The 26,865-nt window shown below is 57.7% G+C and overlaps 2 protein-coding genes across 9 annotated transcripts in view; both read right to left on the reverse strand.

Annotated features, from left to right (window-relative positions):
- Positions 1–2,219: 2,219 nt before the first annotated feature.
- On the reverse strand, positions 2,220–4,118 carry HES6 (hes family bHLH transcription factor 6). Of its 2 annotated transcripts, none has more exons than XM_045794206.2 (4): positions 3,802–4,103; positions 3,641–3,727; positions 3,433–3,514; positions 2,220–3,206 (listed from the first exon to the last, which is right to left on the reverse strand). In XM_045794206.2, the coding sequence occupies exons 1-4, from the start codon at positions 3,880–3,882 to the stop codon at positions 2,782–2,784; spliced, it is 675 nt and encodes a 224-aa protein (XP_045650162.1). In that variant the 5' UTR covers positions 3,883–4,103; the 3' UTR covers positions 2,220–2,781. The 2 variants fall into 2 exon arrangements, with proteins under 2 accessions (XP_045650162.1, XP_045650164.1); XM_045794208.2 differs by having other exon boundaries at positions 2,929–3,206; positions 3,473–3,514; positions 3,802–4,118.
- A 4,247-nt stretch (positions 4,119–8,365) lies between these two features.
- Positions 8,366–26,865, reverse strand: part of PER2 (period circadian regulator 2) — a 37,981-nt gene continuing 19,481 nt past the window's right edge. For all 7 annotated transcript variants that reach the window (XM_045793987.2, XM_045793986.2, XM_045793982.2 and 4 more), the window contains exons 10-23: positions 24,500–24,606; positions 23,796–23,949; positions 23,417–23,525; positions 22,558–22,683; positions 22,064–22,145; positions 20,699–20,858; positions 20,486–20,610; positions 19,456–19,620; positions 18,431–18,670; positions 16,198–17,027; positions 14,882–15,068; positions 13,662–13,854; positions 12,575–12,725; positions 8,366–10,475 (exon numbers count right to left, since the gene is read on the reverse strand). In XM_045793987.2, coding sequence (XP_045649943.2) covers positions 10,326–10,475; positions 12,575–12,725; positions 13,662–13,854; positions 14,882–15,068; positions 16,198–17,027; positions 18,431–18,670; positions 19,456–19,620; positions 20,486–20,610; positions 20,699–20,858; positions 22,064–22,145; positions 22,558–22,683; positions 23,417–23,525; positions 23,796–23,949; positions 24,500–24,606 — 2,779 coding nt within the window. In that variant the 3' untranslated portion in view covers positions 8,366–10,325. The remainder of the gene's footprint in view (positions 10,476–12,574; positions 12,726–13,661; positions 13,855–14,881; positions 15,069–16,197; positions 17,028–18,430; positions 18,671–19,455; positions 19,621–20,485; positions 20,611–20,698; positions 20,859–22,063; positions 22,146–22,557; positions 22,684–23,416; positions 23,526–23,795; positions 23,950–24,499; positions 24,607–26,865) is intronic.

The following is a 26,865-nucleotide window of genomic DNA, read 5'->3' on the forward strand; positions in this document are numbered from 1 at the left end:
TGGGTGTCCTCTGAAGCAGGAAAAGGAAAGGAAATGGATTCACTTCAAGCCTCCAGGAGGAAATGTAGCTGTTCTGAAAGCTCTAGGCTCTTCTTTAGCCTGGTGAATCCTGTGTCAGACTTCTAACCTACAGAAATGCAAAATAATAAATTAATGTTATTTTAAGCCACCAAGTTTGTGGCAATTTATGGCAGCCATAGAAGACTAATACGTGGGGGGCGCCTGGGTGGCACAGCGGTTCAGTGTCTGCCTTTGGCTCAGGGCATGATCCCGGCGTTGTGGGATCGAGCCCCACATCAGGCTCTTCTGCTATGAGCCTGCTTCTTCCTCTCCCACTCCCCCTGCTTGTGTTCCCTCTCTCACTGGCTGTCTCTCTCTCTGTCGAATAAATAAATAAAATCTTAAAAAAAAAAAAAAAAAAAAGAAAGGCTCTTCTCCACTTTCTTTAAAAAAAAAAAAAGATTAATACGTGGGCCAGGGGCTCGAGGGGGAGGGAGGCATATCTCAGGAAATGAAGAAGCAAGGCTACCAAAGTCAAGAGCAAGGCCTGTGAGGGAGCCTAGGGGGTTTCAGAGAGAGGAGGTTGTATGAAATAGTTGTCTGGCAGAGTGGGAAATTTGCAAAGAGCTTCCAAAGCAATGCAGGCAGGAAGCTGGTGGTCCAGACTGCAAAGAGGCGAGAGCAGCTCTCACCCCGTAAAGGCTGATCGTGGTCGCTGCTCCGGGAACCACTTACGTATCTGAGAAGAGGCTGCTCTTGAGGCACGCGGTAGAAGCTGACTCGATCGTAGGTGGGAGGAGCGCAGGACCAGAGCTCTGGGTTAGTGGCTTCTGACCTGAGGAGGGTCCTGATCCCAGCGACACCTTTCTCCCCAGGTCAGCCTCCTGCACCTTGCATCCCAAGTCTTGGGTCCCCTTGGCCCTTTTCCAGGGCCTCTGGGAGAATGTGACAAGTGTGGGTATGAGAGGAAGGAGTTCATGTCCCTTCAAAACAGTCTCTGGCAGGTGCCCCCCCCTCAATGGCATCAGAACTCATCACAGTGGCCTTTAAGTGCTATTGGAAGCCACAGGCAACAGAGGTCTTGCATGGGGACCTGTGTTCCATCCATGTCCCTGTGGACACATCCTACATCAGTCTGTCTGGGACAGCTAAAATAATCCCAGGAATGACGTTTCCGTCCCTCCTGAGCCCTCCCTTATGGAGCTGCCTTCCTCACCCCATTCCCATCCCCATCCCACCAACCTCTCCCCAGTCACTAAAAAATAGGTTGCGTCTGGTTAGAGCCTAGTGACTGAGGTCTGAGACTGAACCACAGGGGAGCCGATGTGAAACGCCCCTGGTAGCCAGGACCCGAGGGGGGTGGGTGGGATGGTTTTGTCAAAGGGCTGCTGGGAAAGATGTTCTTGAAGCAAAGGTGCCCAACCAGAGAGGAGACCCAGGTTTCGATCCTGAGTTGTCACACCGCAGCCCCAGTCTGGGCATTGGCAACCCAAGCTGCTTTGGGGTCCTGGAGCAAGAGTGACTGGGCTGGGCTCCCTGCAGCAATGACCGCTATCAACTGACCATATGCTGTCTGTGGGCCCTGGCCCAGCCCAGGAGGGAACCTCCCTCCACCCCTGCTGCTCATCCCATCCCCCTCCTTCCAATGTTTCTGACCTCTTGGGCCCACTTTGACCGCTAGTCCAAGCTGAGTAGAGCCATGGCGCTTTCACTTCAAGCCATGAATGGGGAGGGTCCCCGTGTCCCTGAACTCATGGTACTGGGGGAAGATCCCTCTTCTGTCAGGAAGAGACCACCTCACACAAGTAGACCAACGTCTGCATCACGCTCATGGATCCTAAAACAGGTCTTTGAAAGGATCTTCCAAACCACATGGCTAGGAAGCACGCATTAGTTTTGTCCCTAGAAGCTCATGAACCAGCGAATGATGGGGGACAGGCTGATCCCCTGTTGCTTCGTTACTCTGGAGACAAACCCCATGGCAATGGCATCCATCTAAGGATGCACACAGCTCCCGGGGACGTGGAAGCACTGTCCGCTGTGAGACATGCCACAGGGTGTCTCTCTCCACCACCATTATGCTCCTCACAGTGCTGACAAAGGGTGAGAGGCTTTAGAAACATTTGCCAGCATCAGATACAAGAAAAATGCCCCTCGTTTAGTATTTACACATTAGACACATCAATGACACCACATCATTCAGTCCTACTCCAGAAGGGTAACTAACTCTCCAAAATCCTTTATTTAATAAAACTGGAACATTTGATGGTTATCTAATACACAGACTCAAGATGTCCAGGGAGCTTTGCTTCTCTCTGGCAGGTGGAGGAAGCCCCTGCCTCCCCTGTGTCCTGACTCAAGTGGCAAGTTCAAGCTTCTGCTCAGGCCAGGGCTGTCAGGGTCTGAGGTCTCCCTCTGTCCCGTCACTAGTGCCCAGCTCCGAGAAGGGCTTCAGCACCATTCTGCTCATCTCTGCCCCCACAGTACCTGAGAAGGCTGGGACACTGGAACCCTGGAGAACCCTGTTAGTTCTGTAAGATTCCTCCTCCTGCCTGTAGCTCCCGCCCTCCACCCACCCACAGGTCTGTGGGGTCCATAAGATATACTTCCTTAAGAAACAGGGCTAGGGGCCTGACTGGCTGGTCATCCCAGACTGCCCTGCAACCCAGCCACTGGAGGAAGAGAGCCAAGCCCCTGCCCCACCACATCTGGACCTCAGGGAGGAGGGAACGGAGCAAGTAAAGGCCACACCCACCCTTGCAAACCTCGGGCTGGGGTTAGTCACCAAGGCCTCCAGACACTCTGGGCTATGCGGGCAGCAGTCAGGCTGCCCAGGGCTGCTGGCACCAAGTCTGGCCCTTCAGCAGGAGCTCGGGTCAGTTCAGCCTCTGGGGCCTCCTCCAGGTCGGAACACAGGTCGTCCCCGGGGGCTGGGGGGCTAGGCAGAGGGGACCCCAGGACCCCTCCGGTGGGCCAGCCGCTTCGCCCGGGGGCTCCCGGAGGCCCGGCCAGGGCGTCCCCCAGCAGATCCCTGAAGCTGCTGCCCTCGCGCAGAGGCATGGACTCGAGCAGGTGGTTCAGGAGTTCTGCGGCGACGGTGGCATCGATGGCCTGGCACGTGGACACGAACGTGTGCACCTCGTGCATGCACTGGATGTAGCCAGCCGCGAAGCGCTCGCTTGCTTCCGCCTGCAGCTGCTCGCGCTCTGCGCCCAGGAATGGGAGGGAGAGAGCGGCGCCCCGTCGGGTAAGCGGCGACTGCTGTGGCCAGGCCCAACCACCCCGCGGGGACAGGGCTCACCCAAGAGACCCGGAGGTCGCCCTCGCTGCCGACAGTGCAGGGGCGCCGGGCGGGGAAGTCCCCAGTCCGCGGCGGGGGCGGGCTGGGCAAACGCGTCCCGCGCCCCGCCAGCGCGCCCCATCGCCACTCACCGCGCGCCCGGCCCCGCAGCGTGCCCTGAACACGCCGCACCGTCAGCTCCAGCACCTCGGCGTTCTCCAGCTTGGCCTGCACCTGCGCCGACGGGAGCGCCGGGGGCGTGTGGGGGGTCGGTGAGGCCGGGCCGCGTCGCGACCCCCGCTCCCTGGCCCAGCGGCCCCTGGGCGCCCGCCAGCCCGCCTGCCCGCCTGCCCGTCTTACCTCGGCGCCCGCCAGCAGCAGCCGCAGCTCCTGAAGACTCTCGTTGATCCGCGCGCGCCGCTTCTTCTCCACCAGAGGCTTCCGGGCCTGCGGGAAGCGGGCGACTGAGCCCGGGTCCCGGGCCTCCCGCCCGCCTGCCCCCGTGAGGCCCCCGCCCTCACCTTGCGGTCCCCCCGAGTCTCCCAGCCGTCCTCATTCTCCCGGCTCGTACGGTCCCGGCCGGGTGCCAGGGGCGGAGCCATGACCCGCACCGCCCAGAGCGCGCTGAGCGCGGCGAGGGCGGCAAGCACTACGAGAGCCCACGCCCCTCGCACCGCTCCGCGGGGCCCGCCGCAGCCCTCGCGCCTTCGTGTCTTCCGCCCGCAGCGGCCCCGCCCCTTTTATAGCATCTTATTTGCATCTGAATGCACGGATTGGCCGCGCGGGCCCCGAGCCGCCGGCTTCGAGGCGCGCCGCAGCCAGTGGGAGCGAGGCGCATTGTCCGGCCCCACCGCCCGGGTCGGCAGGCAGCTGGTGGGGCGTGGTCGGAGGGCGGGGCCCCCAGCCCCGCCTCCTCGCAACCCCAGCGGCTTGGGGCACCGGAGGGGGCGGTGACCCTGAGAGCTGCGGCCAGGGGTGCGCCTGTTGCCCTCCCTACCTGAGCAAGGCCCCTAGGTCTGCTGTGCGTGGGGGCAGCATTCATTCGATCACACTTATCTTAGCTCGTGCAAGGTGCCTCCTGAGAGGAGCGCTCGTATCGCGTGCCGATATGCTGGATTCTGTAAGGCAGAGCCACAGTCAAGGCCGCGGTCTCTGGACCTGGAAAGGTCTATGGGTCCGACTTGGGATAGCTAAGGAGCCCCGGGGAGGTGGGGGCCCATGGGGTAGCCTTGGTGGGAGCGGCCCCATGGCTCCCTGGAGTTTCTTGAGCATTTGTGGGTCCCGACACCGGACTCGACCCTCGACACGGCCCTCCACCCTCGCCGGGATCCTCGTGGGGCGGGGTCCGCCGGCCCGCCGGCCCGCCGGCGCCGCCCCTCCAGGCGCTCCTTCTCAGGTCACCCTTCCTCCGCCCGCCCCTTCTTCCCTGGAACCACTCCCCCACCACCAGCTGCCCATTCTCTTCTAATCATCATCTCTGTCCCTCCTGAGCTCCCATGTCCCCCTAATCCCCTTTGCTCCCCTGTCCCCCTTTGACCTCTCTTTCCCTCCCAGACATCCCCCTCCCCCTCTGTACATCGCTGACCCATCCCCACACTTCCCTGGTCCTCCTCCCCGCCCACTCTTCCCTGTCCTCCCCGCCCGTCCTTCTGTGGTCTCCACCCCTGTTTATTCTACCCGGCCAGTCTCCTTGGTCCCCCTCCTCCCCGCCCCCTCCCTGTCCCCCCCGGCTCCCTTTCCCTCCCAGCCCTCCCCTCACCAGACTCGCGTAGGCCGCCGTCTGGTTCCCGTAACTTGATGCCCATGACAGTTGGCAGCTGCCGCCGCTTCAGTGGAGAAAAGCGGGGGCCGCGCCAAGAGCGACAGGTGTTGGCCGCGCCTTTGTCTAGGCCCGCTTTGTCCGGCGGCGGATGGCGGGTGAGGATGTGTCCGCCAGACGACCGCCACCCCCACCGTGGGCAGCCCATCTGCCAGACTGGCCTCCCTGCGGGTGGGGTGCGTGGGCGGTGGGGCCCCGCCCTTGGGCAGCACCCTGGGGACCGCCGCCTGTTCCCTGCTCCCTGGCCTAGGTACACTTCACAGCACAGTAAAACTGGAATGGCAAGATGGGCTCTGGCCACCAGGCCTTTGTACAGACTGAGTCTTCCACCTGGAACACTTCAACACTGCTCCAAATATCTATTTCCTCACTGTTTAGGTCTCAGCTTCCCTATTCCTCTTCCTCTTCCTGGTGGGAGTGCACCTGCCCTGCAGTAGCACTGCACCCCTCGCCAGTCCCACACTACTCACCAGGGACTGGGATTGTCAGGGTCTGGTCCACACCCCTCCAGACTATAAACATCCCTCGTCGAGAGTACCTAGGACCTCCTATCTACCTCCAGCACGGAGCTTGGCCTCAGCAGAAGCCTGGGTAGATAGGGAAGGTAAGGGGATGTCCCAAGCCTGGCTGGAAAGCAGTAGGGGAAGGAAACATCCAGAGACTGCAGTGCAGTGGGTGGTAGGACTAGGCCATAGATATGCCCCACTCCAGGCACCTGAAGATGGATCTTACAGCCCTTCCTCTAAGATTTCACTTTGGGCTTCCCATCGGAAAGACCTTTACAGACAATGAGTTTGGTTAAGAGGTTTGACATTTCCCAAAGTCACCTCATGACCTCTATCTATAACTACCTGAGAGTTTCTTCTGTTGATTTTCACCTCTCTTCACTCAGCCTCTTATTTGCTTCTCTGTGAGCAGGCTTCTAAGACCTTTCCAGCCTATATCGCTCACCCAGGTGGAAACCTACTCCCTTACTTCAGTCATCCCCTGCTGTTTCCCCAGCATGCCAGAAAGCTCAGGTCTCTTCCTTCCCCCTCACCCGACAGCTGAGAGACCCAACTGCCCTTCTCCCCTTACTCCTAGTGGTGGGGCTGACAGTGGAGGGGGCTCAGTGTGGACCCCACGAGAGCCCATACCTGGTCTGTGGCTTTGCTCTTCTTCACCACTTAGACATCAGTCCAGGGAAGAAGATCTTTAAGTAAGTATAATTAGGTTTCCACTACTTTGAGAATCAGAAATATGAAAAAAGAAACTCTGATATTTCTTGTAGTCTGATGCATATACCTCCCATTACCCATTATATTATTTGAACAAAGCCGAACAGGTATTTTACAATGCTCTTCATGAAAGGCAGTTCCTATTGGAACAGCATGGTCAGCGCCCTGGGAGAGGCCTCTGGGAAAAGATCAACAGAACACTTGATTGGATGGGGCATGGGAATGGGGAGGAAGGCATGATAAAGGCGAATAATGCAAGCAAAAAATGAGAGGCAACTAGGAACTCCAGGAAAAACAAAAAGCTCTCCCCAAAGAGAAACGTAATCTGAGCACATTGAGTGATCTAGAAGCTAATAGTTCTTTCACAGTCACAACAATATAACACTGTTCATGAGGTTTCAACATTTAGAATTAACCTATAGAGAAGGCAAGAAAGACTTATTATGGTTATGGAACATGATATAAAGTTGACTTTGTAAAAACAAAAGGATAGATGACAGTTGTCAGGAGAAGGGAGGAGGCTGAAGGGAGGGATAGGGACCTCAAGAGGCTTGTCTTACATGGGAAGGTGGGGTTTGAAGAATGCTGTCTGTAGAGTTGAAGGAAGGAGAAATTAAGTGCTGGGATATGCCTCATTGTACCTGAAGAAGTACCTGCAGAAGTACCCCGAGGAAAAAAAGCACAAGGATAGAGCAGAGTATTAGGAGTCAATAAAATCTTTGGTTGGACAAGAAGTTGCCCAAGGCCCTATCTTTGAAGTTCACCTCAATTTCCCTTAGTGGGTCTGCTGGCTGGCTGGCTTGGCCTTTTCCTCCCAGAAGGCTGGCTGTTCCATCTCAGGGCCACCAAGCCCTCTCTCCCTCCTTTGCACGACCTCCCCTAGTGGACCCATTTCCTGCCATTTGTCCCTTGGACTGATCCTACCTTCAAAGGTTGCTTGAGCACAGACTTCCTGAGCATTTGGGCCCTTTGATCCCCCCAGATCCAGGGACAGAGGCCAGCAGAGGTTGGGTAGGGCTGTGGTGGCCACAGGGGGACCAGTTAGTGGCAGGGGTGGCAGGCCATAAATCCCCAGGGAACAAAGGCAGCAGCCAGCCTATGGATGTCCAGGCCCCTTGTAGGCAATCAGCCCAGAAAGCTTGGAGAAGCTCCTTTTGGTCTGGAAATAAAGCGGGGGGGGGGGTGACTTTGGGGTTATATGGTAAATAAAAATGCAATTCAGAGTCCGAATGGCACTCAGTTCGGTGAAACAGCCATATCTGGCCATGTAAAGCCAGTTTGGAGAGGCTTCCATACTCACTGGGAGGACTTTGCCTTTGTTCCCCCACCCCCACACGTCATTCCATCACCACCAGGCTAGAAGGCAGGGAGTCAAGTCCTCCCTCCTGCTCAGGGAGCTTCTGGGAGCCTGGGCACTCTTTTCCCCATGGTACTGGCATGAAAAGTGGGAGGAAGCTGGACACCTGTTTTGACCAGGCCCTGCAAGGCCTCATCACCGTGGCAAGGACTGGGTTTGTGGGGTGAGGGGACTGTGCAGTGCTGCCTCTACGGTCTCTGATGGAGACAGGAGGCCTTTCTGGCTGGAATCCTTCTGCCCTCTGCCTTCAGCCCCATGGCCAACACACTGCCAGCTAGCCCAGGAGGAATAGACAACCTCGGGCAGGGCACAAAGGGAACAGAGTAGGTCTCTGGGGCCATCTCAGAGTGGAAAGGAGCTGGGGGCTGAGTCAGGCAGTCCCACCCCTGCATCTGCAAGCAAAAAGCCCATGAGAACACTGGATGGCAGGATTAGATTTACATCTTGTGACGGTCACATCCTAAGAATTCGCCGTGCAGCTCTGGCAGCGAGCGGTGAGGGCGCGCGGAAGAGAGACGTCGACGCGCACGCGCAGGATGGGGCCGGCTGTGCAATGGAAGACAGGAGGGAGCCCTTTGTGACGGAAGTGTCCCTCACACGGCATTTCTGGAGTTCTTTTTTTTTTTTTTAATCTTTTGGTAATCTCTGATCTCTACTGTTCTTGCTCTGTGCTATGTTAAAAATACACACAATTAACAACAAAAATATACTTGCTTTATTTACCAATTTTCTAAAAAGCAAAACAGTCATAAAAAGACACAAGCAGTAAACAGACATATTGCACGGGGTGAAGACAGTTTCGTTTGGGCGTGAACAAACCACTTGTCCGGCAAGGCTTACCAAGTCGTTACACAGACTCTGAGAGCTTATTTACAGGTCTTTGTAGGAATAGATTAAAAAGAAGGCTCAGTTTAAAATTGAGAGAAAGGTCTTATAACCCTTGTGTAAGCACACGTACTAAAGGAAACATGTCTCGATGCATGGCACCGTGTAAACAATTTCACAAAATCCTCCTAGTGTCGACTTCCCAGCACGTGTCAAAGCTACGCACTTAACAATCAATGAGCACAGATCAAGTAATACAATAATGCTGATGGTAAACATTCATGACAGGTGTGTGTTCAGGTAACGTACATGTGACCTTGACTAGCATCTAACCCCTTAGCGATCGGACCTCAGAGGCAGGAGGCACGTTTGGAGGCATCTAGTCCCCACACAAATGCACAGCCTATCACCTCATTTGGGGCATCTGAAGGCGCTGTTACTTTATAAATAACTTTAGAAAAACACCAGTATTCTTACACTTGAGTTTATGAAAAATAGGACTAATATCCAAATGTAAGACTGAAAAGCAAGCAGATTACAAGGAGGCTTCATTTTCTCTAGTAACCGCTTCTCCGTCAGGGGACAGGGGGAGCCTGCTTTCTTTTCCGTTTCTGCAAACTCAGCCCGATTTTAAGTTAATTGTTTCACCTGTGGTAACCTTCCATTCACTCCAGGGACCAATACAGCTTTTCCCTAATCTTTGGGATACGTGATTTAACGTGAGGTTTTGTAACGAGATTGGCGGACTGGCCTCACTCTTCCACAGGTGTCCCAGTGACCAGACAGTGATGGTGATGCTAGGACCGTCACTGCAGGGACCAGAAGCTGCCCGAGTGAGGTCAGGCTCATGAAAAGAACAAGAGCCGGCGTCCCAGCCCAGGGTGTGGGGAGAGGCAAGCTCACGGCACCCAGGAAAACACAGACGAGGTCACCAGCTCACAGTGTCGGCGGTGACTGTCTGCCAGAGCTCACGTCTGGGGGGGCTCCAGCTGAAGGACAAACACCGACGGTCCCAGATGTGGCGATCAGAGCCTGGTCTGCAAAGGGAAGTCACCACAGAAATAGTCAACACCATATTTTATCTACATATGGGTCATGGTCTGAAAAGGATGTGTGCTAGTCTGATGGAGTTGGCCACACAAACCACCGGCCACTTCTGGTCAGAGTGAGCACCTCTCCTTTGTTTGCCCCAAACGCAAGCTACATCAGATGGAAACATTGGCCACTGCAGTAGCCAAAGCAGAAGCTGCTGGTTTGCTGAATACGGGTCACGCCGTTTCACGCGAAACACTTTGACAGAAAATCAGGAGAGGCTGTGATCTCCATTTGGTGCGTTTCAGAAACATCTAGTTTGACTAAATGATGATTTAGATACAGACCAGCCCCCAGAGGACAGGGTCTGATGTGATCCGAACACACCCTGGGCGGCTCCGGAAGGACCGGGACATCCCGGCTGTTGGCCACAGCCTGGAAGATGCGTGCGGACGCCCCCCTGAGAAGGCTCCTCAAGTGCGTGGACCTCCGACAGCCCCGGGGAAGCCTCCCCGCTGCGTGCAGAGAGGGGATTCGCTCTTTCTCAAGTTAAATACTAACGAAATCTGTCCCAAACTCTGTATTTACGTTTTTAAATATAAAAATGTATTTCCTCCCAAACCCTTCCCACCCTCCAGTTTTAAATCATTCCTTCAGAAAACTGTGGTTTTCTAAAACAAAAAAAGCGACATAAGTATATCTGCCCATTTCATTACAAACAGATGCAAAAATCTTTTCATCGTTTCCGAGCACCATCCAATGTAGGTCACGGGCTGTCGGGCGCAGGGAGGAGCGTTAGGTCCGCTCTTCACTTTTGTGACTCGAGGGGGCTCCACTTTCCTCCTCTTTGTCGTCTGCGGCTTCGCTGAGACCCAGAGCAGGCGTCTCTTCCTCATACGGTGCACAGATGTTGTCTTGTCCCTTGTTCTCACAGTAAACACATTCCTTAAAGGGAAAAATGTAAAGTCAGTAACAAATGACGTCTTCATTACCAAAAAGTGGTTCGACCTGAGGGAGGTGCGGGTGACCTGGGGTCAGCAGCGAGGCTGCTAGAGGAGAGCGCGGCGGGTGGGAAGCCTCTGAGGGGCTGCCAGGACCCCACCTGCTCCTGAGAAGGCCAGAGCTGCTCCCCAGGAGCCCCACTCTCCACTCCCCAAGGCGGGGGGCGTCAGGGCCCTTATCTGAGAGGCAGCTGTACATGGTGAGGGGGTGGCGGAGCTGGTAGGCTCGGGCCTACTGTCCCAGCTCCTCCCCTTCCTGCCTGTTGGACAGCAGTCAAGGTCCAGTTTAACGGCCTTCTTCAACCTCAGTGTTCTAATCCGGAAAATGGGTCATCAACAATCTGTCGTCCCCAACTATCTGTTAAGCACCTGTAATGCGCCAGGCAGGGCCTAAGCGCTGGGATTCACCAGGGAACAAAGACGAACATCCCTGCCCCAGCCGGGGGTGGGGACATCCTGGTAGGGGAACACGGCACACGGACGAGCCCCGCAATCGTACTCTGGACCTTTAGAGCCGCCAGAGAAGGTGCCTGATGGAGAGGGGTTCTGTGACGCCCTGCCCCCACAGGTGGAGCCTCCCTGCCCTTCCCTGAGGTGTGGGCTACACTCAGTGATCACCTCCACAAGCAGGAGGTGAAGATGTGCTGGACGGTGGTGTGGGACCCCCGAGGCTGGGTCCTAAGAGGCACTGTGGCTCCCTCCTGTCCTCTCTGGGGAGCCAGCTGCCATGCCTTGAGGACACCGGGGCAGCTCTGAGGAGAGAGGCCCATGTGGGGCGCTTGAGGGAGCGTCCTGGGAAGTGTGTCTTCCAGCCTTCAGATGGCGACAGACGCCCCAGCCAGCATCTTGCCTTCACCGTAGGGAGAGACCCTGAGCCAGAACTGCCCGGCCAAGCTGCCCTTAAATTCCCAGCCCAGGGGCGCCTGGGCGGCTCAGTGGGTTAGGCGTCTGCCTTCAGCTCAGGTCATGATCCCGGGGTCCTGGGATGAGTCCCACATTGGGCTCCCTGCTCAGCGGGGAGTCTGCTTCTCCCTCTTCCTGCTGCTCCCTGCCTCTCTCTATCTCTCTCTAATAAATAAAAATCTTCAAAAAAAAAAAATTCCCAGCCCAAAGAAACACTGGGAGACCATAAGTGTTTACTGCTTTAAGCTACTAAGGTTTGGGGTTTTTTGCTATGAGGAAATAGACCCAGTCCTGTGGCGTGTGACAAAACCCCCCCGAGGGAAGCCAGGGGGAGCCCTGTGACTGAGAGAAGGGCTTCCAGGTGCAAAGGCCGGAGGCAGGAGCCAGCCTGTGAGTTCAGAGACAGGCGAGAGGCCCATGAGAGGGAAGAGATACAGCAGATGGGGGGGGGGGGGCGTGTCACATTTTTATGGCTTCACGGCACTTTCCTCTGTGCTGGGGCACTGCTGGCAGGGACGTGACCATGGGGACAAGGAGGCAGGACATGCAGGGGGCAGGCCACCATGAAGATCCAGCTGAAGGAGCACCGAGGCTTGGAGCAGCGGGCAGTGCTGGAGGGGATGGGGGAGGCCGGGTCTGTCCTGAAGGTGGAGGACAGAGATGGCAGCACGTTCGGTGGCTGACAGACACGGAGACCCTGAAGCCAGTGGCTTCCAGGGTGTGGGGCTCAGGGGGAGGCAGGGAGTGGGGATGGGCACAGACCCGTCCCAGCAAGTCCTGCACAGGCACCCAAGGCTGGTGGGGTTGCTGTTCCCACCGTTACCTAACGGTCTCCGTGGACGTTGAGGGTCCAGGATAGGAGAGCTGACCCTTGTTTTGCTTGTTTGTTTTTTAAATTGAAAACAGACTTGAAAGAAAGAAACAACATTCAGATTTCAGGATGCAACTGAAATGGAATATTCAGAAGATCTTTTTGGGAACAAGGTTGCCAAGTTCTTTAAAGTAGACTCCACCGTGCCATGGTATCGTTTGTCTCCATGAGCAAACTCTTTCTAGTTTTAGAAGTCGGAAGTGCACAGCACAGCGGCAAGGACAGGAGGGACGGTGCCCTCGCGGCGCAAAGCAGCGTGCGGAGCTTACCGCGAGGTCCAGGGCGGCGGGCAGGCGGCCGGCCCGCAGCCACGGGTGCACGGCCTGTAGCTCCTGCCTCTGGCCCTCCGTGAAGCGGGGCTGGGACTTCTGCATCACTCTCAGCTTCTCCCGGTCTTCCTTCAACACTGTTTCCAGATTCCTTCACAAGACAGAAATAAGTAAGCTTGACAGGGTCTTAAGGGGTTTTTTCAGTTTTTTAAAAAAATACACTCTTTTTCTAGCAACTCTTTCAGGATTAATTAATTTTAGGTGATTTGTTTGATGCAAATTTCCTTTCTCTTTAAAATAAATTACCCTACTTAAGGTAACTTAATCTCCCTAGTCAATAATCTGTAGTTTTTCTATTAAAATGATAACCCAAGTCACGATCTTGGTTTTATTTTAAATCAGGGGCACCCGGTACCCGCAGACACTTGGTTCTGCGCACGCTGGTTAACCGGAGACCTTTACCATCATGCAGTTGATGGAATAACCGTCCCTGGTCTCCTGCAAACACTGGGCTGGCTTGAAGCTGCCTTGGAGACGGAGCCCCAGTATCTCCTCCCCCCAGAGCCCTGGCTGTCCTGAGCCTCAGCATTAATCCCTCTTTCTTTCCCCAGCTCCCCCCACTCGGGGGCTCCGAGGTGCAGGGACCATGGCGGTCACTAGAACAGCCTGACACGGAGTCACGGCGGCAGCGGCACAGACCCGCTGGTGGCCCGGCCGCCCACCTCCCTTGCCCTTGGCTCCTGCATCTCTCGGACAGACACGCCCCATTTAGCCCACAGGGTGAACGGGCAACAGAGCAAAAGGGAGACGTGGGCACAAACGCTTCCTGCGCGTGGAGCGCGATGCCCGGGTGGTGGCGGGGAGCCTGAACTCCTCACAGCCCGCAGCAGGTCAATCTGCAGGGCTCCGGGACACACCGTCCACACGGCAGGGCTCCGCGGGACCACGGAGCCGTCCAGAGTGACCCTGCTTCTCCGTCTGCTGCGCTCCACTCAACCTGAGATGAGGCTTTCAGACGGAAGTCCCCCCGACTGGCTGGCCTTGCTACTGGGGGAGCCCCATGTCCTTAGGAGAAGTCGGGGCTCACCGGGAAGGCATCTGGTAGGTCATCATGACGCTGTCATCCGTGTCGGCCATCAGCAGCCAGACGGGGTCCTGGAGGACGTACTTGACGAACTGCTTACTTTCCCCCATGGCCGCCTTCGCTTTTGCTTTGTGATTATTCTCTGAAGACTCAACACTTCCAAAGTATTTGCTGGTATGACCTGTGTCACTGCTGCCTTTAAAAAACACAACACGTGGCAAGTGAAAACCTTTCACATGAAGCTAAACCTCATATGACGGAGCTGAAGAGTTTTACTTGGTAGCGAGTGCCTGGGTTGGCGGATTTTCCCTTCTCATTCCAGTTCCCAAGTCATCTGGATAATACCAGCTAGAGCCACGGAGATGATTCTCCCCCGGGTCGGCCCTGAGAAGTCCAGATGGGGCTGCGTCTTAGAAATCGTGCTACCTTGGGACTCGTGGGTGGCTCTGTCGGATGAGCGTCTCGCTCTTGATTTCGGCTCAGTGGTGACCTCAGGGTCGTGGGATAGAGCCCCACATTGGGCTCTGCGTGCTGGGCGTGGAGCCTGCTTCAGATTCTCTCTCTCCCTCTGCCTCCGCCTGGAAATTGTGTTCCCTGCCGCTTGACTAGGCCAGGCCACAGAGAAGCTGGTGTAAGTGGGAGGCAGCTGGCCTGGCACACCCTGCCGTAAGCCTCCGTGGGGAGCGAGGCCAGAGAACAGGTGGAGGCGGGGCTCCCAGTTTGTGGAGAGCATGTGTGGTCGCTCCACATCACAGCTGAGTGACCCTCTCTGGTAAAGCATGCTGCCCACACCCTAGGCTCACGCGAGGGGAGCTAACTCAACAAGGGGAACACTACCGGCCCTCCTGGCAGGCCCAGAGAGCCCGAGGGATGGTCCAAGATGGTCTGAAAGGGCCGGCGGGGTGGAGGCCTGCAATGACAGCAATGTCCATAGCAAACGGGTGGAGGGAATGCTGACCAGCAGGGTGGGGGTAGGAGGAAGGAGCCCGAGCCTGCCGGTCACCACTGCTGTGGGCTCTGGGGAGCCACTTGGAACGCCAGCTGGATGCCTGTGGGGTCCTGGTCTGCACCGAATCCTGGGCCCTAAGTACACATAGGCCTGTGGCCTGGGGTGCGGGAAAAGCTGGGATGCCCAGGGACCACTGTCCAAACAAACCTGAAACCCAACGACGAAAACACGCCCACGCCATGGGATTTAGGTGCTGCCGGCACCACCACCATACCTGTCCCACTTCTGGACGTATCGCAGCCCAGCGAAACGGAGCCCAGGGAATCGGAGGCGGCAGAGGCCCCGCTCCCAGACAGGGCCGACCCTGTGGCCGAGCACAGGTCCTCGTGCAGCAAGAGGTCAAGCAGGCCGCTGGACGTGGAGAGGGCATCGCTGATCCGGGCGTCTGCGGGTTCCTCACGCTTCGGGAACAGGGAGAAGATAGCACAGTCAGGGCTTGGCGCTCAGAGCGGGGCTCGGGGGAGCAGCACCGTGCTGTCCACTCAGGGCCGCTCAGGGACAGAGCCAAGTGCGGTCCTCCTTAGGTCGCTGGCCCTCCCTTCACGTGCCAACGAGGAAGGCCCCATGAACACATCCCGCAGTTACTGGGACTACGGCCACACCCTTGCCAGCGGTCTGTGAGGATCATCTAACTGTAATTTTGGGACGGTCACACCAAAGACAGCGGTTCTTGCATCCCTGAGAGAAAGGCCTTCGGCTTGTTCCTGCACCCCAGCGGACAGGGAAGTGGGGAAGTGCGTCAGCAGCACCCCAGTGGCTGCTCCCCCCAAACCCCCGTGGGGGGGTGCTCTGCCTTCCCAGCGGGGATGGCCTTGGCCTGGCAGCATCCTGACCCTCTGATCCTCAGAACTGTAGGCCCAGGAGCCCAGACACAGCAGTGGGGCCCCGGGGCCTCCGTAGGCCGATCATCTGCGACCCCGAGGTCACGCTTCCCCTCCTGGGAGCAAGGGCAGGGAGCGCCCGTGGTCCACACACCTCAGGCCCTCACAACACACAAGTGGTTCATCGCAAGCACAACCACAATTTCATCAGCCGAACAAGAACAGCACAGCAGCATCCCCTGGGACTTGGGAGGAAGGGCACAGATCGCCTGGTTTCAGAGCCCCCTCCTCTGCCTCCCCTCCCCCCAGGGTGCCTCTGAAGCCAGCTTCCCCCCCACTGCCCTCCAAAGGGCCTGAGTTCTGGCATGTGAGCTGACTGCGCTTTACCCTCGGAGTTTCATTTAAAGTTTTGCGGCTCGCCACGAGTCACGAAGCCGCGTGTGGTTATTTGGACCCCGTATTCACCATCGGACAAGCCAGCCGGCTCCCTGCATTTGGGTCCCCAAACCATTACAAGCTCCCCCGGGGCCCCTCTGACGGGGCCGCTGAACTGGAGTCATTCATTTCCAGCGCGTGTATTTACGTCACGACTGGCACAGTCCGGCAGAGGCGTGTAAGCACCCGCGCAGGAGAGGAGGGCGCGGGTTTGCCCGCCCTGCGTGCCGCCTCTGCCGCCTGCTTTACAGGAGGAAGGGCAGGAAATGCTTACGATTGGCGACGCCTTCGGCTGCCGGTCCCAGGATGCGGCAGGTTTGCAGTCCGGCCCTGCACCCGCGGTCCCCGAGGACCCTGCTGTCCCTGTGGCCGTGGCGCTGCCCTCGGGGGCCTCCTCCAGCTGCAGCAGGTTGAGCTGCAGAGGTGAGCTGCCCCGGGACTGGAAGAGCGGAGGGGAGGCTCTGCCCGGGGGCCCAGAGGCGGGCGGCGGAGAGGCCGGGGTGGCTGCGCGAGATGCTGCTGGCCCACGCTCCTCCTGAGGACACGTGCATGGCGGTTTGGGGGGTGAAGTCCTACCAGGGAGCTCGGGCTTCGAGGCAGGGATCATCTCAGACAGAAAGTTAGGCTGGCCTGGGAAGAAGGCCTGGGGCAGGCTGGGGGTCACCGAAGGGAAGGAATAGTTGGGTAACACCAACGCCATGACTGGGGCCAAGGGGACAGTGAACGGCGGGGGCTGGATGGCAAACTCGTGCTGGGTGTCCATGGGCACGGCGGGCACTGCGAAGCTGGCCTGGGGAGCCAGGGGTGCCCCCGCCACCGTCCCTGGTGAGGGCATGATTCCTGGGGCTGGAAACACAGGCAGGGAGTAAGCAGGCACCGAGGCAGGAAAGGGCGTTGTGGGGCAGCTGGACTGGGACGTGTCCGATGGTGACCAGGCTGTGGCGTTCAGTCCCATCAATGGGGGCCGGTGGGGCGCAGGCCCCCCAGACCCAGTGCTCTCGGAGGAGTCTCGAGGCTTGGCCCGTTTGGACTTTAGTTTTCTGTTCTTCCCAGTTTTTTTCCAAGATGAATCTATTCCAGAAGTATTTCTTAGTCCTGGTGCAGCTAAAATAATGGGAAAACACCAGAGTTAAGATGTAAACATTTATGTGACACCTGCTGTATCACTTTTCAGACTCGTAGGCTCCGGGGAATGCAAGGGCACCTCCTGGTTCCGCAGTCCTGTGTTTCCAAACGTCAGCCTGCGTGTGGCCTCTCCGGCCACCATCAGGTGCTCCCTGGCCCTCAGTCAAGTGAGAACACTCAGGACAAAATGTTCATAAAACCAGAGTCAACCAATTTTAAGGACTGCCATTAATTGCAAGATCACATGCCCCGTTTTCTTCTGGTGTTAAAATGTCCTTTCTGTTACGAAATAAGAATGATGAAAAGTAGTATCTAAAAGATTTCGTTTAAAAGGCTGGTAAGTCTCTGCTGTTCCCCAACACTGGTCTGTGAAATCTGAAGGGTAGGACCCCTGATCTCATCCAACCTTATTTTTGAATTTTACGGGCTTCGTCACTACTGTTCCTTAAGACGAGATGTTTCCTGCTTTGCCTGTCAGACGAAGCCTGGACTCCAGCCCGAGTGGAGGTCGGAGGGTGGAAGGGAGCATGCGCTCTTGGAGCCGCCTTCCTTCTCTTTGGTGACCAGTGCCTCTTGAAAAGGCTGGAGGTCTCCACGGGTAGCAGAAGGGACTCTGGACTTGTCCCCACGCCCCCCCGGGGCCTGGGCTAGTGCAAGCAGCACTTTGGCTGGGGGGTCATGCCACGCCTGGGATGGGTCCCAGGAACCTCAGTTTCTCCTCTCAGGTCACACAGGGTAACTCAGGGCTTTTGCAGCAGGTTGTGGTGACACTTCCTGTCAGCTGTGCCAAGGGGTGCTGCTTACCTTCGCTCTGCGCTGAAGACAAATGGGCCAGTCCAAGGCCAAGTGCTAAGTGGGCAGAGGCTTTGTGATTTGGACTCTGTCCGGTGTTCTTTCTAAAGGAAATCTGTCCCCTGGTGGGACTAGTGGCTGAAGCACTGGGCTCCTGGGACAGCTGCACAGTCTGTGCACTGCAGAAACTGCTGGCCAAGGGGGCAGGAGGGAGCTGGAACTCTTTATTAAGCCAGGCCCACAGGCTGGGGAGAAGAGGGCCACTCCCTCCTATGGTGTCCTCAGGAGTCTGATGCCACATGCCCCGTCAGTCCTGTGGGCAGGTAGGGATCCCTGCCCCTCACAGTCACCCAGGGAGAAACGTCTGACGTGGTGTCACTGCATTCCGCGGGGGCCAGCCTGGGACTGTCACTGCTCTTGATAGCACTGTTCCCCCAGGGACACCAGAGGACACCTGTTTCTGCAGAAACAGCCTGCACCACCGCTACGTTTCAGCCTGCATCTAACTGGGGACGCTGCACACGTCGACAGGAGCACTGGACTCCGTTCCGCCAAGAGGAACGTTTTTAAAATCGGGTTTCGGCACTTACTTCTCTCACTCAACTGCCCCTTGGACTTTTCCTGCAAGTAATGATGGCAGCGAGACTGGAAGACGTTGAGTTTCCGCATCTCCCTGAACTTGAGCAGGAAGGTGTGCTCCTCCTTCTGGGTGTGGGCGGCCAGCACTTCCTTGGTGAGGCCCAGCGTCCTGAGGGGCTCCTTCTCCGGGCCTGGGACACACGGCCGGCCGGCCGGAGACTCGGGCCCGCTCACCGCATCTTCCACCAGCTCTGGAACAGAAGACAGGCCCCGGGGCTTAAAACTACGGGGAAACCCACACCGCGTCTCTGAAGAAGGGAGCCCCTCGCACACACGTGAGATGCTTCGCGCTGCCACAGCCCGGGGCTGAGATCCGTGATGCGTTCAGGCGTCTCTGAGAAGTTAACAATCAAAGGCACAAGGCAAGGACAGAAGCGCCACTGCCTGGGCAGCTCCAGGATCGGTCTTCGAAGCAAACTGAAATGTGGGGTATCTGGGGTTTCAGCCCAACATTGAAGATGCTGCCTCTGGGCTGCCCTTAGGTCTGAGAGCATGACACACCAAGCTGGTACCAGGCCCCTGCCCTGGTTCCGGTGCGACCGCCGTGACCCGTGGAACTGTGGGTGCAGACAGGACCCACTAACTCTCTTCCGTGCTTTTTCCCTCACCGTCCCTCCCTTCTCAGCAAAGAGCAAATCTGGGTTTCAATTCACTCCTGGGTGTCGTGAACAAGATAACTCAGGAATGGTGCCCTTGGCTGCCCTGCAGGTATGACCTGTCCTGGCTCCTTCCTCAAACAGGGGAGGGGGTAGGGACCCTCAGCCCCAACTGAAGGGGGATGCCCAGGACTCCCGCTGCTTCCCCAGGAGGCCCCTGCCCTATTTACGCCTGAGCAGACACCTGCCACTAGGTGGCGCCAGAGCGCGGCGGGGATCCAGACAGGTGTGGCCGCACCCGCTGCTCCTGCGCTGGGATTTCTCATTTTCATTGTTAAAACCAGACGGCCCCAGACATCACCCAAGAACCAGCGACCTACCGAGCTCAGGCTGTGGCTTCTTGTCGCCCACGTGGACGATGGTGCTGCTGTAGCTGCACTGGCTGGTTAGGGATACCACGCTCTCTGCCTTGTTGGGCAGGGCCAGTGAGGGCAGGTGCGCGCTGACCTCCGCGTGGCTGTTCACCCTGGAGGGCGACGCCGCCTCTTTATAAGAGAAAAGGGCCACAGACACAGAAATGCAATAAAAGCAAAGCTCTCGGGTAAGAAACACCACTGTCCACATGGTGCGCCAATACCCAGGTGACCCACGCAGACTGCATAGACCGGGGCATGTGACGGGCTGTCCCCAGGTGTTTCTTCACAGGGTAAAGATGGAGAAGAGGAAAGTCTGAAATGGGCACAATTATAGTCTCCCAGCCTGAGTCCTCTAGGAGGAGGCGGGCGGCTGGGCAGCTGCAGGAACTCTGGGTACACGGCCTCTGAGCAGGGCTGGCCCTTCCGCAGGCCCGTGGACAGAAGCCACGCAGGCAGCCAGGAGCCCACCCTCCGCTGGGTGCTGGCCAGTGGCTGGCTCTCTCTCCCCGAGGACTGGGGCAGGGACTATCCGTCACAGTGTGACTGCCCAACACCAGTGCTCCGTCAACAATGGGATACCGGATTCTGATCCTGGTAATGACCACCAGCAACACTCACAACGTTTGAGGGCCCCGGGATGTAATCTAACTCGTGGGGTGTTCTAACATTCAGAGGCCTGTGCCCCTCCAAGAGATGATGGAAACAAGACCTGCCCAAGAATGACAATGTGAGATGCCCCCAGGCCTCCAGCAGCCCCAACAGGACCCTAGCCTCCAAGTCCCAAATCGCCTTTATCTCTAGCTTGTAAGAAGGTTGCTAAGTTTTGAGCTACTTTGGTCATTTAAGAAACAGCCTACACCCACATACTGTGTCCTTGAAGCCGCTCAGACTTCCTATGGGAAGGGGCAGGGGGCTCCGGGCCTTCAATGACACCTGATCCCACAGCGGAGGACCCGAGTTATCGCATGCCGCACAGCTCAAAGCAACAAGACACCTGCGGAATGCAGCCCGGGGCTGGCCACTGCCTGTCGCTTATCGCTGGCCTTCTGCGTTGCCACGTTCACCGGGAACTCACACTTCCTCTTGAGGGTGGCCGCCTCACTGCAGCTCTCCAGGTACCTGTGCGGAGGGTCAGAAAGGGCTTCATGGAACACGGGAGCCCCGAGAGTGCGTGAACGAGAGGGGCGGGGGCCGGAAGTGCCCGCACCTGATGACGCTGTCCAGGCAGCTGATCTGTTGGTAGGACCCAGCGGGCGGGTTCCTGCAGCCCAGCTCCTCAGGAAAGCCGCCTGTGGGCAGGCTGGTGCCCGAGCTGTCCCGTTCCACGGGGACAGCTTTCATCTGCGCAGAGGAACTATTTGGCTTTTCTGAAAGAAGGACAAAATAATTCTTTCCATTAAAACTTGTTTCCCCTAAAGAGGATTTTCTATTCAGAAAGCATTTAAATTTTCCCTAAAAGTCAGGCTGTGATTCTCAGACACAGAAACCCAGTGACAGCGGACTCTTCAGGCGGCCCCGCTGGGGCGAGCACCACTGTGCATCCCTGAGGGAAGCTGGAGGGCGCCGTCACCAGGGTGGGGACCCGCTTCCCCCTGGGGCTTGTGGCACTTGGTCCGCGCTGGCCCCACGGTCAGGGACTCAGCAGTGGAAAAGGCCAGTTCTTCCTTGAGCTCCTGAAAAGTTCGAGGACAACAAGATTGCAGATGCTTTATGGTTGATGGATATGGCCTGTCCTGGGGAGGAGAGCACCCCAGACACGTGAGCCGGCAGTACTAACGACAACGTGTCTCCGGGGCAGCCTGCTGTGGACGCTCCTCTTCCTGCCATCTCCACGTGCACCGCATGCTATTGCCTGAGGGGCCCCAGGGGCAGAGCCGTGTCCTGCTCCCCGATGCGTCCCCCAAACCCACACAGACTGCAGCAGGTGCACCCCCACATGTCCTGAAGGCCAAAAATCCTGGAGAAGAGGAGGCGTGGGCAGCCGCTGGAGGCTTCCCGGAGGAGGTGAACCCTGAGCGCAGAGGATCAGCCAGCGCCACCAGGGGAGAGGGCCGTGGTGAGCTCAGGCACAAAGGTGCCAAGTCACAGCGTGCTGAGGCGGGCTCAGGTGCTGGGGGGTGGCGCACAGCCCCCTGTGCCTTTGGCTCCCCGGGAGAGGGGGCCCACGAGCAAAGCTGGTGCTGGCCACCTGGGACACTTCATTCACGCGTATGAATGCTTGTGGGTGGCCGGGCGGCCCCCTGAGGTGAGCGTGTGTTCACATGACTGTCAGCACCAGCCCTCCGGCCACTGCGCAGAGCAAGGAGAACAGGGGCCGGGGGACAGAAATGCACGCCTTGGCCACCCCTTAACAGGGGTAGAGGGTGCCAGGTGCCCACCCGGTGACGAGGGTCAGCAAGACTGGCGGAGTGAAGGGCCACGCTGCCCCGCACCAACACAGAGCGGGGTTGCCGGACAAGGGGGGATGCAGCGGGCCTCAGAGGTTGATTCCCTGCCATCCAGAGTTAAAGTCAAAGCGGGTCCCTCTGGTCACACGAACGTTTTATTAAGGAGATGGACAGAAAGCTCTTACCTGCCGCGGAGTCTCCCTTTTGTTCTCCAGATTCCCCAGGATGACTTTTATCTTTGACGCTGCCACCATTTTTACAAATTTCCTTGAGGGGAAACAAAGGAGCACGTTACTCCCTCTAGGAGGCCCCGTAGCGGTTCGGCCAGAGCCCGCAGTGCGGACGGCGGAGAGCCGCAGACATCCTGCGACACCTAAGTGAGTTCTCAGGGAGAAATTGGGGCGAGGCAGGGCTGGAGATGGCCTTCGGTCATCTAAAGACCACAGTGCAACAAGGCAGGTGACATTTTTGTGACGTCTTCACTCTTGCTTGATTGCCTGCTTTAAGTCATTTTCACCCAAACTGTAGCCACAGTTTTGGGCTGCTTCCCCCCTTTGAGAGTAAGACCCCCGAGTGAGCAGGGTTCCGAGAGCAGGCGGCCAGGGCTCTCTGGGCTCCGTGGCTCCTGGGCGTCCCCGTCTCCCCGGGACAGGGACAGACAGGGGCAGAAGAGACTTACGGTCCTCCTCCGGTGGGAGTCCTCATGACCGTTGCTATCGCTCGAGGACGTCTGGCTCATGAGGTGCTCATGGGACCCATTGCTGCCCAGGCTCCCATAGCCGCTGGAGCCGCTGTGGGGGATGGGCTGGGGAGACAGCAGACGGGGGCCTTGGACGCGGTTGGGGGGCACAGCTGGCACTGTGGGGTTAGCGCCCCCCCCAACACGCCCATCTCGCAGAGAGGCCACCACCTGCCCGGGGCACTGGGTGAGGACAAAGTGGGGCTGGGCTGGCACCCAGGGTCAGGCTGCAGGGTGCACCCCAGTCCCAGTCATGGGAGACTCCCCGAGAAAGGATTCATTTAACCCTCTCCCTCAGTTCATACAGTGTGGGCCAGTCCGGGGTCTACCCAGGGGTTTTAGAAATAAACCGTGGTTTCGCTGCAGACTAAGGAGGCAGGGAAGCAGAGCTGCCCAGCCGGGGGACTGGTGCTCACGCTAAGTCTTCTTGAGTGCTGTGTCCCCAGAAACAGGGAGAAGGTATCCTCATGCCCCCCAGGTCCCGGCATGGTGACCCCCTCCCACCCCGTGTGCCTGTGGGGGGCCATGTGTGGGCTGGCAGCAGGGCCTGGGGGTGGACTCGGGTTCTGGCTGTATCTTTCAGTCACTTTCTCAGGGCTACAATTCAGACACAGTCACCCCGAATATGCAATGGGGTGCTGCCCCCAGCTATGCAGCTGCAGGTGTGCCGACTGGGCCTAGACCGCGGGCATCAGGGGTGCAGGGCAGAGTGGGACGGAGTGAGATGGCCACCCCGGGTCTCTGGGCAGCTGCCGGCCACTTACGCCGGGGGACAGGAGGGCGTGCGCCCTGTACGCACCTGCAGCAGCAGCCGGTGGATCTGCTCCGCGAGCCCCTGAACGCTGGGGGGCGTGTCCTTCTCCTCCATGGGCGACTGAGCTGAGAACACGTCCTCATTCAAAGGGCCCCTGCGCGGTGTTAGTGGCCCTGTTAGTTGGGCCCCGGGGCTGCACACCCCGGCCAGGCTTGCCTCCTCCTGCAGACCCCCGGGCTGCTACCCGCCACGCAACGCCTCCTCCCTTCTGCTCACTGCTCTGCTGCGTGAGGTCCCTCCCACCTGGGGGCACAGGTACGTGGCGGGGAGGTGGTTGGGTCCTGGTCGCCCAGTCCTGCCCCGTGCCACCTGCTGGTGGGGAAGCGAGGGTCCCCGAGCCGCGCTGCGCACTGGGCGCACTCACACCCTGACTCTGTGTCTGCCGATGATGAAGGAGATCTTTCTGCTCCACGGATTGATGAAGCTGGACCAGCTGGTGTCCAGAGTGACGTACTCGCCATTCCGGGCACGGAACCGAATGGGAGAATAGTCGAAGGGCTGCCCGCCGGACTGCACAACTGCGAGAGTGGGAGCCACGTGGGTGTGAGGACCAGTGGCTGGTGCTCTCGGCAAGAGGAGAGCCGAGGTGCGCTCCACTCTGGAATCAGCTCAGAACTTTCAGAGATGCCAACCTCCTCAACCCTATGGCTTTCAATCCCCCGCTTTGCTTTAAATTGCAACGGCAGGCTGTTCAGAAGTTTCCAGAAGTGCCACCACATATTTCAGGACACACACATCTCTGCTAGCCTTGACTGGTCTTCTCCAGGGGATGCTCAGTGTCCCCTGTGTCTGTGGGGCCTCGCTTGGTGGGGACACGGGTCATCCACCCCCTGGCCCGGTCAGCACCTCTCCCGCCACAGCGGAACCTCCCCCACCCCGGGAAGCCGATAGTAAAAGCAGGCTGCCAAAGCTTCACGTCCCACAAAGGGACCCACAAGAGACGACTACCCTTGACTGACGGAGCTAGGGCTCAGGCACAGAGCCAGGGCATCCACCCCCACTCGCTGGTAACCAATTTGACCCGTCTACACTGGCTGATCTCAGGATTTATCATGAAAGGGGACCTACTCCTTTTGTGGATGGTGAGCATCAAAGGCCTGTCACTGGGGTGAAGCTGCACGAGCACAGGGGTCTCGATCAGGTCCTGAGGTAGGTAGCCCAGGAGGGGGACGGCCCTGCAAGGCAAGCACACACAGGCGCTCAGCGGCAGCTCCCACCGAGCCTCAGCCCCAGGCGCTTCTGGACCGCTCCAGAATACCGCCTGCAGGCAGGGCGGCAGACCATCTCCAAGAACCCTCCTGCTCTTCGGGAAAAAGAGACAGACTGCAAATTCCCCAAAGATCAAGGTTTGAGAATTAGGCTAACAGAGAACCGTCTTTTCAATTAATTAGCCAACAAAAGCCTCCCCACCGGTCTGCAGTAGAAAACTTGGGCCTAGAAGGCCCGACCCAGCGCAGGCTCAGGGCTTTAGTGTCTTAGCTCTGAAGGAACACGTCATGATCACGTTTTTGCTGTTCCTTAGGAAAGATCCTAAGATCTTTTCTTTCTTCATGTCATTTATAAGTTCGGCCAGATGTGGCTGGCATGGCCTTTTTTAAACAAGTGTTGCCTGGACTCTGGAAAACTCTTTGTGCCTCCTTTCCAGCTCCAGAGGGTTCCCTTCTCCTATTACTTAGGCTACTGGCAGGCTGGGTGCCTTCGCTCTTCTCCTGCAGCTGCTTCTCTATCTCTGGGAGAAGGTTTTGGGGTGAACTTCCCAGTGCCCTTCTGCCTTGGTGTCCGGCGCCCTCTGCCCACACAGCCACTGTTCCCTCTTCCGAGCTGCGTCTCAGCCTCCCCCTGGAGGCCAGTCTTCTTGCATCTGAGCTGATGTTTCCTCAAACTCTTCTGCTCAAATGGAAGGACATTCTCCAAGTTTTCAGAGCAAAGCTTGCTCGTTCCCAGTAGAATGGAACTTTCTTGTGGGCCCAGTGTTATTATTTGATTTTCTCCTCCTGGTCCAAAACACACTCTCTCCAGGCCTGTGTTTTCCTTTGACAGGATGTACAAAATGTTCCCGGCGCCCTTCCAGGTCAAGGCTTGGTGGGGGTGAGTGGAAGGAGGGGGAAAGAGAAGGAGAGGAGGAGGAAGGGGAGGAGGAGGAGAAAGAGGCGGAAAAGGAGGACAAGGAGAAGGGGGAAGGAGGAGGGGAAAGGAGGAGGAGGAGAGGAGGGGGAGGAAGGGGAAGAGAGGAAGGGGAAGCAGTAGAAGGGAAGGGAGAAGGAAGGCAGGGGGGGAGGAGTCCTGGCCACCTGCCCAGCTGTCCTGCACTCCATGGGCTGGGCCACCTACAGGGCTTCACTAGGAAAGGCCCTGCAGACCGCCCACCATACACCACGTGCACCTGGAGTGCTCACTAACTCCTGCACGAGTGACACCTGTGGCGGCTTGCAGGCAGGCCTTCTCAGATTTTGGAGGAAAAAGAAATTATCCTGGGTTTGCTTTATGACTGCAGCTCCCCGGGCCCACCCTCTAAGACCCTGTTGGAAAGGGCTGGGTGGGGCCCAGGAACCTACACCTTGAAACCTTGTCTCTCCGGTGGCTCTGCCACAGGTGGTCAGCAGAACACCCATGAGCGGCCGGAGCAGGAGGCTGAAGGTTCCCTGGCTGCCTGGGAGCAGCTCCTTCCCAGGACAATCCGTGGCCTGTGACCAGGGTGGGTACCCAGTGGCCCCTGGCCAGGTGTAGGCAATGGGATGGGATAGACTGGATCCTTGACAGTATCTCAGGAGGCCACCCTGGCCCATTTGAGAAAGGCCAGAGTGCTGGTACATCTAGGTCCATTTCCCGTGGGTCTTCTGAGGAAAGCTCTTCCCCACCCCTGTCGGCATCCAGCAGCCAGCAGCATTTTCTGTTTCATGCAGGGGGAGCTGGGGGAAGGCGCTCCATAGGCCTTGGGCCAAAGCCCGCCAACCCAGAACCTTCCCAGGATGGTAGTGCTTCCGACTCCAACAAGCACCATTTGCACCAGCCAGAGCGCCTTGGGTGGGAGACCGAGCGACGGTCCGGGAAGGAACGGAGGGGATCCCCCTGGAGTGGTCTGTGGCACACAGGCCGGCAGACGCATCTCTGCTGGGATCCTGCCAATGGCGTCTCCAGCTTCAACCCTAACTCTGTCCCAAGCACACCATCCCTGGCGGTTCCATCCTTCACTCATGTGCGATTTTGAAATGGGTTTCAACGGGATAATAAAGACAGACTCAATGAGAATGATGACCAGCTCCCCAGAATGCCCCACTTACACAGTATTCATACCGCAATTCCAGAATGCCTTCACTGCCTACAGACAGTTCAACATTTCTGTGGAGTATCAACTAAGCAAAACCAACGTGCAGCCTTCGCTTTAGCGACATAGCTTCTGTGTCAAAACCGGGAACATTCACTGAGCTTCACTT

Source organism: Ursus americanus, chromosome 1 (assembly GCF_024610735.1).
Source record: "Ursus americanus isolate L20-20 chromosome 1, mUrsAme1.1.p, whole genome shotgun sequence".
Lineage (NCBI taxonomy): Eukaryota > Metazoa > Chordata > Mammalia > Carnivora > Ursidae > Ursus > Ursus americanus.